At 49.9% G+C, this 12906-nt stretch overlaps 1 protein-coding gene across 1 annotated transcript in view; it reads left to right on the top strand.

The window, feature by feature from the left end:
* Nucleotides 1–12906, top strand: part of LOC146433140 (uncharacterized) — a 263924-nt gene that overhangs the window by 210578 nt on the left and 40440 nt on the right. Inside the window, exon 4 of the mRNA XM_085069112.1 lies at nt 5949–6224. Coding sequence (XP_084925238.1) covers nt 5949–6224 — 276 coding nt within the window. The remainder of the gene's footprint in view (nt 1–5948; nt 6225–12906) is intronic.

The raw sequence follows: 12906 nt of genomic DNA on the forward strand, positions 1-12906 counted from the left end.
CATAATCAGTGTTTGGCCTCTTCTGTTCCCCAATCCTGTATAGAAGCAGAACTCTAAATTGTACATCTTTCTGGGTTTGTTTCTAAATTACTCCCCACACTTAATTACGAGGATGAGAGGGATGCCTTATTCCTCTTTGTTATAGGCTAAGCTCTCAGTAATCCCAAACAAAAGAGCCAGTTCTGGAAGATATAGGATTTGCTAGCAGGATTATGGTCTCATAGATAATGATGTGCAGTCAGCAGAAGCGAAGCTTTATTTTAATTCAAATAAGCTAGTAAACAAACCACTGACAAGTCTGCTGGTGAGAGTAACTGGCTTCTGTTGCCACATTGGCAGCTAAATTATAGAAAATCTATTATACCCTGTTCACCATATGTTTAATTTAATACAGATACAAATTAAACTATCCACAGTGCCTATTAAAATGACAATACATATTTTTTAAATATATGAACGTTTCAAGATACATTCCCCTGACCTTAAGAAGGGCAGTGCTGATTTGGGAGACTGCAGCAAAACACATGCTAGTCAACAGATTCCCTTCAGCAAAAACAACAGTGATTTGAAAAAACACAGAATATTAATAGTACAGTTTTGTAACAGATAATGAGGTTAATTGGGGTGTTTTACCTTCTAAGCATCTGTTCTTACACACTTCACTCCCCCTAGGTTCCTGGGCCCTGCATTTGATAGAAGTGGTTGATATCTAATCCGCTGTATACTTTTTAATTCAGTGCCAGCTACAGTATAAGGGTTTTGCCCTTTTCCTGCTCCAAATAACTATTCCTCATTTCTGCATATTCTCATTTATTAATGTTCTTTCAAATAACCTGGATTTCTTGACCCGTCAGGAACCTTGGAATTGCTACTCTGTAATACTGGTGGAGGGTTTCAAATTATGCCACAGGATTCCTGCTTAGGGCCTGTGTTGTTCAGAGGAAGAAGTGTTGAGTACCATGTGCTGTGGCCCATTATGGACCCTAATTTACTTGAGTTCTATAGTGGTTAGAGGCAAAACAGGTACTGGAGAAAAATTAGAATAACAGGAGGCAAATATTGTGAGGGTCTAACTAAATGGGGGATTATTTCCAGATAAACTGAATTTATCTCATAAAGTCAGTAAGTCACTGCAAGTTACAGGGATCAGCAGATGTCACTGTGGTGAGGTGGTGATGGGCTTCTTGAAACCTTATCGAAACCACAGAGAAAGAAATTAACTTCCTCAAATTCACCCCTTATATCTTAAAGGAATGATGAAAAGAAGTGGCAGTCAAAATATTGCCAGTGACAAGCTCTCTGGACTTCCCTGGAGTCCTCCTGCCAAGACTGGAGCTCTCCTTTCCAGCTCCAGTCTGCTCAGAGCAGCAATAGGCATAGAATAAAAACTTGAGGTTTGTGAAATGACTTGCTTGCAGGCTGTGAATGGTCACTTTACTCCACGGTAATATATTCACAATTTAGCGTTCAAAAATAGGTTTCCTGCAACATTTAAGATGTAAATGCCATGTGAACGTGTGGAAGTATGTATGAAGGGAGTTCCTGATGCCTATAAATGTACAGCACTATATACCAGGGATTAGACTGTATATTATCACATGTACAGTGTAAAGCATGGGCATGAGATGTGCCATGTAAAATGTGTATACACTGTGTGCACATGTATGCTCATTGTATGTTTATTTTATTTTAATTTTACGTACCAAAACACTTTCAGAATCAATATATATTTGCAACGTAGACAAAACATACACAGGAATTTAAGAGTTATTGCTAACAAGTTTTCACTTATTTGATAAATTCATCTTTAGTATGTGAAAAAATATCTGGTTCCAAAGAGAGGTGCCATCTGAGGAACTGAATAAATAAATAAAAGCATCAAATGCAAGAGATATTTGGACAAAATGTGGAATATTACTGGTGCTATACTTTCTGCTCTTCTTCCCAGGAGAAATTTATCCTATACCAAGTGGCCTTCTTTCACTAAAGGCATATTTAGCAGCACAGCTACCCATAAAACTACTGCAGTAAGTGTTGAGGTAATAAATGAACAGGGTCTCTCATAGCAACCATGGGGGGGAAAAAAAAAACTAAACAGAAGAAAACTCTGCAATTTTAGGAGGCACATCTAAAGTTCTTCCACAGATCTCCATGCAGTGAACGGCCTGCAGCACTGCAAACCTGCTGCTCCTCGAGAGCCACGCTTGTGCGTTACAGTGCTACATCTTCTTTGCTTTTGGGTAAATGGATTTTCTACCTTCATATCCTTGAGGGCTGAGGGCAGCAACCAAAAAAAAAAAAAAATAAAAACCAAAAAAACAAAACCAAAAACCGCCCTGCCACCGGTGTGTCCCGAGTGTTCCTGTGGTGCAAGCAAAACGAGGGAAGCATGCTCAGCCTGCCCGGCTGTGTGTCTCTGGAGCACTCCGGTATTCGGGCACCACAGCACGGCTCCCACCCGCAGCTTTTTGGTTAGAAAAGCACGAGCGTTGTTAAAGCGAAACGAGGCGCTGAGAACTTCTGGAAATAGATTGGGAAGCCCCTTCGCCTGAGAAAGAAGTCCCGGAGGACACGCGGGGCGGCGGCGGCCGAGCGAGCGCTGCTCCGGGGAACCCGCGCTCCGCACCCCGCGTGGGCTCTGCCGCTGCCGCCCGGCCTCGGGGCAGCCCGCTGTATTAAACTTTAACCCTCTTGTCGGCGAGCCAGGATGCGATAGAAGGGCTTGTCCCGTGCGGTGTGACCCTCAGCTCCTCCGGAGCAGATTAACCTGGCAGCCCCGGCGCGGGGAGCGCGGCGGAGCCAGGCACGGGCTGGGGCTGAGCAGTGCCACTGCGGGCACGGCAAGGGCAGCAATATTGGCTGGAGAGAGAAAAGCCAGCAGCAGCCTGGCTTCTCCTCTCCTTTGAAACAGTTTCAGTGCTTTGTCCTGGGTAGGAGCTCCAAAATTCTGATTTTTTTTTTTGCTGGACACAGTGTTGGGTCAGACTCCGGCACTGAGCCGCTCTACGGGAGATTGTGTCTGGCAAACTCCTTACTGATCTGTTGGAATATGCAACCCAGAGATATAGCTATATATAGCAAATTTGGAGTAATCCGTTATTTTATCTGTGCACCTGGATGCAGGTGGTTCGTTTTTTGATGGTTTGTTTTGTTGGGGTTTGTTTCCCCCAGCCTAAAATGAATTGTGAAAGGACAAAATCTAGGACATTCTTTTTCCCTCCCCGTGGGATCGGTCTCGGCACAGAGACTTGAGGGTACCAATGGCCGTGGGGGAGCCCAGCCCTCCTCAGACCAGGGCGAAAAATGCGTGTTGATATGCGAATTTCTCTCGGAGCCCTTCCAGTCGGTCGCTCACTTTTTTACTTTTGGTTGGTTGGTTTTCTTTCCTTCCAGAAAGTCTTAGAAATTGCTGCAAAGAGTTAGAAAGTTGTAGCTACCCCGTCCGCGCACTGGTGATTTCGTTTCTGGTTATCTGAAAAATGAGCTTTAAGCCAATTTCGTGCTTCAGGCTAAAGAGAGGGATTCGTATTTCCCTCCTAGATGCGTGGCATTCCTGGAATCTCTTTGTCAGCTTGCCATAGGATGCTGCTGTAATTTGCCTGGAAACTCTGTCCAAAATTTGTATACAGAGGTTAAGAACGACGTAAGATTTCTGAGCCATAGGGTAGTTCTGTCTGAAAAGAAAAATCATCTTTCATTGATAAGTCAGCATTAAACTATTCAGAGCCTGGTTCCCATTTAACCCAAAGAACCACCGTCGGTTCAAAATATGCATTTCCTACTAATCTCTTTCCTTCCCTGCTCCGAGAAATAAAATAGCTCTTCAGGAGAAGCGCTACTTTCCTCGAGAATCTCAGGAAAGTTCTTGCACGATTTCCTGAACTTCGACACACTTGGCTCTTTTATGCCACTTTCCCCTCCTCCTGAGCATGTAAAGGCTATTGCAAAATGACGGGAGGTTGCCTGAACTCTGCGGCTGGAAGGTGAGCTCTGCCACCCTCCCTGCGAGTCCCCTCTTGGCGTTCAGCCTGGCGAGAAGAGCTCCCCCGTCCCTGGCAGCGCGGCCCCCTGCGCGGAGGCGTGCGGGGCTGGCGGGGCCGCAGCCATCGCTCCGCGGCCGCCCCGGAGAGACTCCCCGCACCCTCCCCGCTCCGGCGGAGCGAGCTGGCGCGAAGATGTTTATCCTGAGATGCAAAATGGGTTGTTGAAAAACAAGCCATGTGCAAATAGTTTAATTTTCCGTTTTGATGCTTATCTTTGTCTCCCGAATTTCATCGGAGAGGCTTTAATTGGCGTGTGGGTAATAGTTCCTAAATAATCCCTTATTAGATGACTTCAGACGAGTTGAGAACCAATAACGTCTTAGTCCCAAAAGTGAAAGTAGAATTTGAAGGCTCAGGTCAGTTTTTGTCAAAGGGCTCATTTGAGCATCTTTTAGTTTGCTGAAAAAGCTAATTAAAGAACGTTTGAAGGTTAAAGTCATTATTCCGTGCTGTTGTCGTGCTACAAGTGAGCCGAGTTTTGTGAAAACACAAAGGGCAGAAGTCACAGAGGTGGATTACTGTCAGTCCAGGCTACAGAGGCACAGAGAACTGTGGCATTAATTCCTATAGAAAGGTAGACAAACACAGTCACTGACTAACAACTTTCCCGCAGAGCCCTATTGTCTAAGCACTTTCTTCTGCTTTGGGGCTCACTTCGAGTTGCTACAGTCGTAACCAGATCCCAAACTAGGTAACGGGGCGACTTTCGGGCGCAGAATTCTTGACCTGTGAAACAATTTCCACGACAAAAATCGCTGTGGGTCTTGGCGGCTCCCTCTCACATTTATTTCCCCCTTCAGCGGCGCTAATTTATTCATTACTTGGCAGAAAGTTAGCAAGGCAGCAGAACTCTGCTGGAGCCCGCAGCACCCTGGGCACCCGCCGCCCCCCGGCTGCTGCTGCCCGCTGCTCTCCGCGGCCGCGGCCAGGGCACAGCCGCAGCCCCGTCTGTGGGGAGGCTCTGCAGGCGCTCAGCAACTTTGCGGGCGGCGGCGCCGCTGCGCAACAGCCGCGCAAGAGCCGCGCAAGAGCCGCGCAACAGCCGCGCAACCGCCGCGCTGCGCGGGAGCTGCGCGGGAGCTGCGCGCCGCGGAGGCCGCCGGAGCGCAGGGACACGCAGGGAAATCCCGTGGGCTAATCTCGGTGGCTGTCAGCAGCAGTTTGCGCCTTTGTGTGTGCGTGTGCGTGGACAGCAGATTGCAAAGCCGGGCACACAAAGCTAGGCGCGCACAGGCACAGCCGGGGCTGCTCAGCCTCGCCTCCCCAGCGCCCGCTGCCTTCGCGCTGAGCCGCTTTGCCCCACTCGCTCTTAAAGTCTAGATTTTTAGGTCTGGCCACGACTATAGATCTCCCCAAATTCAAAGAAACAGATGTTTGGGCTGATTATGGATGGGGGGAGGGGAGGAGGGATCCCTGCAGCTGCAACTCAAAGAAATATATTGATAAAATATTTCAGTGGTAATAAATACGCAGAGATCAGCTCGACCTTGCGAGGTCTTTATTTTAATTTTTTTCCCCCCATATACAAAAATCTTTATCAAACCTCTATTCTATGGCTTCAATAAACAGAACCCATTACCTCACGGCAGCTTTTGTTGGCCTGTATACAAGCGAGAACAAAATGGTTATTCAGGAGAACGCTTTCGATTTTTATTGTGTGTAGTATGCACAAAGAGCAGTGTTATTGTATTAAAAAGAACCATCTGTAGCAGAAACAATGGCATCAAATTATCTTTGAATACCCACTGCAAAAATATAAAGCTTTTTTATTATTCTTCTGCTGTACGGTGGGGGACAGAGAAGTGACTTTTTTGTTGTTGTGGGTGCATTCTTATAACACACACACAAAATCAGCCATTGGGATTTTTTTTAAGCCATAAACGATTTTTTCCCCTCTTGTTCCAGGGACTGCAGTTAAGAGCTAGGGCTAGGACTTGGAGGATGTGTAGGCAAACGGAAAGAGAGCCGGGGGAAGAAAAACCGAAATGGATTCATTCTCTGTCCTGGATGGAGGAGGAGAGGAGAAGAGAAAGGGACGTGCGAGCTTCCTTCAACTGCCTCTGTCCGGTGAAAAGTGCTCAGACCCCCGGGGCTGCGCCGGGCTCCGGAGTCCGCGCGGACTTTCGCGTTGAGCTGCCAATCAAACCGCTCACAGCCACCACCCTGCGCTGGCACCGACATGTAAGTAGCTGCAGCACAACTTTGACATTCACAGTTTTTCCCCCCTCCTCCCCCGTGACCTTTAAAATGATCTGGAAATGTAGCTCCCACCTACGACCCGCCGCTCCGAGCTCCACCGCGTCGAGCTCGGGAACTCGCGCACGGGTTTGGGCTCGGCTGAAACTGCGCGGCCGCGCATCGCGAGCGAAGCGCCGGGCAGAAGCCCTGCCGGTCCGCAGGCTGCCTCTGCCCTGTCTGCCTCTCTCCCGCAGAGCACAGGGCCCGCGGGGAGCGCTGGGCTGGAGCAGAGCCGGGACCGTGCCCTGCCGCCCCAGGGTGCTTCAGACGGGGCCGCTATTTCTGCTCTGCCCCGCGGGGCGAGCCGCGGAGAGGCGCGCAGCCCCGGCTGCGCATCGCACCGGGCGGCAGGCGCGGAGCCATCGCGCCTCTGCCAGCGATGCCCCGCGGGTTTCCCGGGCCGGGAGGCGCTCCGGGCCAGGCGCTCCGCGGGAGCGGCCGGGGCGGTGCGCGGGGCGCGGAGCGAGCGCCGGGCGGGGGTTCCCCGCTCTCTGCCGCCCCCTGTGGGCGCTGCGCTGCGCTGCGCTGCGCTCCTCCCGCGGCGGCGGGCGGATTCCCGGGCGGATTCCCGGGCGGATTCCCGGGCGGATTCCCGGGCGGATTCCCGGCCCGATCCCGGCGCAGGGGGCTGCCGGCCCGCGGGGCTCCCGCCCGCCCCGAGCGGGGTACACCGGCGGCGCATCGCCGGGCCGGGCTCCGGCTGCGCGGGGACAGCGCCTGGGCTAGTCGATAATAAATCATCAATACCTTTAACTGCCCGCCGCTGCCTTCTGGCGCGCTTGGGGCTGGGAAAGGCCCGATTTTGACATATTGGCTCATTATAATACCATTTAAAGGGAAACTCTTTTTAGTTACAGTTACCAAAGTTGAGGTTGGATTTCCCCCTCTCCCCCCGCCTTTTTTTTTTTTTTTCTTGGTAAGAATTTGGTAGATAAAGGTTAATCTTGGGCTGAATGATAGAGCTGTGATTGACAAGAGAAAAGGTGTTGAGGGCAGGTCGAGCTGTCTTATTTACAGCCCACTGCTTGCTATAGAGCCTTTGTTAGGACTGGAAAGCTAATTTAGTGCTGATCAAAAGCACCACAGAGTTAAAGGACTGGTAATGACTGCTAATTTCATTTCAGCCTCATACATCCCCAACTGCTGTAATTAAAGACGTGCTATTTAAATACAGGTGAAGGGGTTTTGTAGTAGGGGGAAAGTGGGTAGCCGGTTACAATTTTATTTATGGTTAATATGGTAAGAGTCCAACATTTGATTTATGATTTTAACGATTTGCTTTTTTGCACTCTTCTGCCCCTGCAGAGCAGGGCTGGGCGGCAGGGCCGGCAGTGCAGGGGCAGGGTGAGGACAGCGCGCCGCAAGCGAGGGATGAGAGCCTCCAGCTAGCGTGGGGTTATCTTATTTTTAATTATTCCCATCAAACGGCAGTCAGGAAACATCGGGAGCGCAAGGGAGAGGGGAGACGGAGGGGCACGTGTCAGCTTTTAAGTGCCTCTGCGGAAGCTCGGGTCCTCATATTATTATTATTTTTAATTAAATTATTTTAGCACTCCACGGCTGGTTCGCTGGCTCTGAGACGATGTAATTTCACAACCGATATAACAGTTTCTTTCTGGGAAACATCAAAGGATGAAAGCTCTACTTTTCCGTAGTTGGTTAAAATTGGTAAAAAAAAAAAAAAAAAAAAAGAGAGAGAGAGAAAGAAAAAGAATTTAGCCTTTAATCTCTTTTTATCCACGACGACTAAAGATCTGTACTCGACCCCGCTCGGCTCCGGGCTGCCCGGGCTCCCCGGGCTCCCCCCGGGCTCCCCGCTCCCCCCGCTCCCGCGGCCGCTCCGCGCGGGGCGCGGCGCCCCCTGTCGGCCGCGCCGGGCTGCCCGTGGGGAATCGCGCGGGACGGGCGCGCCCGCGGGAGCGGCAGGGCGGGCGGGAGAGGAGCCCGAGAGCCTGAACGGGCTGGGAGTCGCTGCAGGGGTTAAAGGCAGCATGGTGAGGCAGGGACAGGCAAGGTGAGCGGAGAGCCCAGCCCAGGAGCCACGGGCAGGGAATCCACCTCCAGCTTGCGCTGGTTGCTCTCCTGAGGTACGAACGTGGGCAGAAAATAATTAAAATGCCACCGATTTCTTTCTAAGCAGAGTTTCCCATAAGCCTGGGTCTTACAGAAATGCTGATAGGTGATGCTCTCCCACACCTAGGCAGGGCAGGGGAGCTGCTGCGGGGCCGCGCCGCCCCGGCAGCCGGCGGGACATCCCCGACGGACCAACTTCTTTATTGGTAGCCTTAGGCACAAAAAATCAGGATTAATTTTTCATCGTTCCCAACTTCGGTGTTCCAGTGCTGTCAGCAAATGCCAGCCTTTCAGATGCTCGTGTTTTCCTCCCAACGTGTCTTAAATAAGTCAGTGTTGACAGGTGTTGCTTGTAAGCAGCGTCGAACTGTTCTTTTTCATTAAGGAAACGTTTTCTCAAATGGCATATGTTTAAAACCGAAGTAATAAAGTCAACTCAATCCCCCTCTTAAAAAAAAAAAAAAAAAAAAAAAAAAGGAGCAAACTAAACACCCCCTCCCCAATTCCTGGAAAAAGGAAGAAGCGTTATCTTGAGTGAATGCCTGGAGTGCGATTTTACTCCCTCACTGTGGAGATGACAGATTTAAAAGAAACCTGGTGATATACAACGGTTAGCCAAAATAAGTGACGTGCTGCATTGCCACCAACTTTTTAGATGAATTCTCTACTTATTTTATAGCATGCACGTAGCTCAGTGCAGTGCATTTAACGGCGGTATTTGCGAGTTGCAGTAATACCCAGCACGGTTTATGCGTCTTGCGTGCAAAGAGAAAGACTAATGGAAACCAAATTATTTCTGCTAAATTGGGGTTATTTTGTATCTCCTGTTGACAGCCTGGATGAAAGTCATAACGCCGCAGTTTTTCTATTAAATGAATCCTATGGCTGTTGGTCTCACAATAAACTTTTCACTTTAGAAATTATATTCGCATAGGGTTTTATGAAATATTATTGTTTGTCGCGCAGAGTATACTTTCTCCATTCTTTCAGTGTGATCTCCGCTCGAGACTCCCTAATAAGGCAATTCAGTAGTAAGAGCGCCCAAAATAAAGACATGGCATTTTCTATAAATAATAGCAAGAGCCCTGCACAGATTTCCTGCACAACGGAATTCCCAGATTTCCTTTACTGTTTCTGTAGTTAGCACGCTTTCGGTATATATAACTCCGAAATTAAGCAAAAATATACATCTGTATAAATCTGTCAAGCCAGTTATAAACAGAGGTATTATATGTCAATTACCACAGGAAACGGAAAAAATACAGAGCGCTTGGTACACACAGTTTAACGTCAGGAGGCACTTTACAAAAATTTAGTGACTGCTACCGAAAGGTGAATGATTAACCCGCTTCCAGGAGAGGGGCTGTTAGTACTCCCCTTAGAAACAGCAGTTGTGAGGGGGCTGTAAAGGGGTCGTAAACTCCCCCCTCCCAAGGGCAGAAGTTGGCACATAAAATCAAGGGTCCCGAGTGATCAGTATAACCAAAATGCGGTTTTCCTGGGCTCGGTTCGTAACTCAGTGGTCGGGTTTTATTCTGCAGACGTTACTCGAGGGAGCAAGTGCTGTAAATCTGGGATCGGGTCCCAGGCTTGGCAGACAGCTGGCAGCAAGGGGGGGGTCAGCTCTGTGCTCAGCTGGCAGCAAGGGGCGAGGGGGTTTAGTTCTGTGCTCGGTCTCGTTCATCTCCACTTGGAAGAAAAGTGCATTTTTAATTTATGTCTTTTGGAAGGAGTTGATTTTGGATGCCGGCATTTCCTACATCTCTCTGTTGAGCGGTGGAAGGGGAGACTTGAAGAAAAAACAGAAAAACAGCCTCAAATGCCAATTTCGCACTTCACCTTTTCTTGCTTCCCCCTCAGCCCGTCCCTGGCACCTGCAGCCCTGAGCTCCCGCAGCATGGCCCCTTCTCCACCAGCCCGTGGGCACCCCTGGGCCTTTCTCCTCACATCCATCCGGTCCCGCCGGGATGGCTCCCCTAGGGACAGGCGGGGTGTTTGGAGAAGCCCCGCTGCCCAGTGATTTCCATGGAAAAAGGTCTGTGTCACCCCTGTGACAGCACCCCACTCCCCAACCCAACCCAGCGCCGCAGATCGTTCTGCGCCTAAAGCGCTTCTCCTGCCGCCGCCTGTCGCGCACACCTCGGTGGCCTCAGCCCGGCTGGAGCATGGCGGGGAGTCACACGGGCTCCTTCTGCTGCCTGGAGGAGCCCGAGGTCCCCTCGCCTCCCTCCGCTGCGCCCAGGCCTCCTCCGGCATATCTTGCAGATCTTCGGATGGAGGACAGCGGATAGACACATGGGAAGTGTTGTTGTTATTATTTATAGCACCATCTCTCTGCTCCGATTAAGCGCCGTCTAAATATGAATTCACAGTATAGACAGCTAGTCTATAATTTGAATTCAAATCCTCCCAAAGAGCCCGACGCTAGAGAATTCTGAAATCACAAGCCTAAGTTGACACAATGAGCCCATGGTGTCAATAAACCATGGGCGAGATGGAGAGATTGTCACTCCAGACCATAACAGTTCTGAAAGTGTCATTACCGTCTGTCCTGTCAATGAGCTCCAAATTAAGGACTATGAGGAACAGCGAGATAAAAGTCACCGTCTTGGCTCCATTATGGGCGATCGTGTCAGTGATCTGAGAATCACTGGAAAGGGCTTTTTTTTTTTTTTCTTGCTTTTTTTTTTTTTTTTTTTTTTTTTTTTTTTAATGTACTTTTCAAACCATGCCTCGGGATGCCAGGGTTTGAGGTGCGCTGAGAGAAGCAACCTTGAAGCACCCCAGGCAGTGCCTCAGGCGTTCCCATTGAAACTGCCACAGCTTCTTTGGGAAACGGTGTGAATTCAATGGAAGAGCCGGAATAATTCCATCAAAACTGTGCTGGGGCCAAAGAGGACTTCATTTGATTTGGGCGACACGTGTGATCCCATGAACAGACACTTTTTTAGACCATTATTTTCTTAAGTCAACACAAAGATGGTGAAGGGGAAAGAGGGAAATAAAATAGAAGCCTCAACTTTAGGAAAAGACAATACATTTGAGATAGCCCCTTCCAGGCATTAAGACTTTGAGAGAATGTCCCCAATCTCTCTCTCCTGCGAGCCTGAGAGAGTTAAGGGGACTTATTCAGGAATTGGAAACCTTCAATTCTGGATTTTTGTGCTTTTGTGGGTTTAAGCAAAGCAGTTAGCGTTCTTCAGGAGGGGTTTTGTGTTTAATATACATGAGTTCATTCAACTACAATGGGAAAAGAAAACTCATTTGTTCTTATAAAACTAGGAAGGAAAGATAACTTTAAATAGACTGCCAAAAAGGATCCCGCTCGAGGGGGTTGCCTTCCTGCTAAAGAGCCAACATTCAACTGTAATTTCACCCCGCTACGTTGTACAGTAATTCCTAAGTTTATCCTCGCCACCAATCTTGATTTTCTGATTTATCTTAAAGATCATGTAAGAAAAAGTACGGGCTTCACTAATAATTTCCCATGGGAAAGAAATCCCGGGAGTGTGATTTTAGATGCGGGGCAAAAATCGCGGGCAGTTTGAGGAGTCTGTTGGCTATTTATGAAGAGTCATGGAAGCCTGTTTGGACAATCGGCTTCTCCATTTATTGAGAAGCCTTTAGAAAGCGACTTCGAGAGGTGGTGTGTGCTAGTCGGCTTTTCTGCTGCTTATTGTGTAGGTTAAACTCCTTCCAGGATCCGAGTTTTATTTTTTTTTTCCTTTAAATTCTGCTTCTTGCAGCACTGGACAAAAGCGGAGCTGCTTCTTTTTATTTTTGTTTCTCTCCCCCACCCCCACCCCCTTTTTTTTTTATTTTTTAACCTCTCGGCTGTTTGTTTTTTTGCCGCCCCAGCCCTGCAGCAGCGGCTCACGCGTGCGGTGGTCGCCGGGATGGAGGTGGCAGCGGGGCAGCTCGGGGGACACAGCGGGACCCCCGGGCGGGCGGGCTGGGGGAGCTGGGCAGCCCCCGCTGCCCCCGGGCCGTGCGCTGCCCGCCCGGCCGCACGTGTGCTCGCCCTGCGCTTCTGTTCGGGGGAACGGGGATGAAAGGAGAGGCCGGGAGCAGCGCGGGGCTCCCTCGGCATTCCCCGGCTTTCAAGGGTCCTTAGAGCCCTTGAATGAAATTATTGGGCGAAATGGGGTCTGGCGGGACCTGGCCCCCTCCTTGGTTTGTACGTGTAATGCCACTTCTGAGAGCGACAATCGGGCTGCTTGCTGGACAGGGAGGGACAAAAAGGAGATTAAACCGTTTTAAATAATAATAAAAAATATCCCAAACGCAAGCAGAGTGGATTACACTCGCTGCGGCCCCTCGGCTCCCCCCAGGCTCCCCGAACAGCCGCCTTCGGGCCTCGCAGGCAGAGTGGCCCCAGCCTCACCCCGGCTCGCCCCGCCAAACTTCCCAAGTTTCCGGGAGCCACTGCAGCGCCCGCAGGGTCTCCCCGGCTCTCCGGCCGCCGCCGGGTGACATCCTCCTCTGGCTGAGGACATCCTGCGCTTGCAGCAGCGGCAGCGTGCGGAGGCTGGGGAAGGCGGTTCGGGCAGCG

This window comes from Lichenostomus cassidix, chromosome 9, assembly GCF_008360975.1.
Source record: "Lichenostomus cassidix isolate B80296 chromosome 9, HeHo_3.0, whole genome shotgun sequence".
NCBI classification, from domain to species: domain Eukaryota; kingdom Metazoa; phylum Chordata; class Aves; order Passeriformes; family Meliphagidae; genus Lichenostomus; species Lichenostomus cassidix.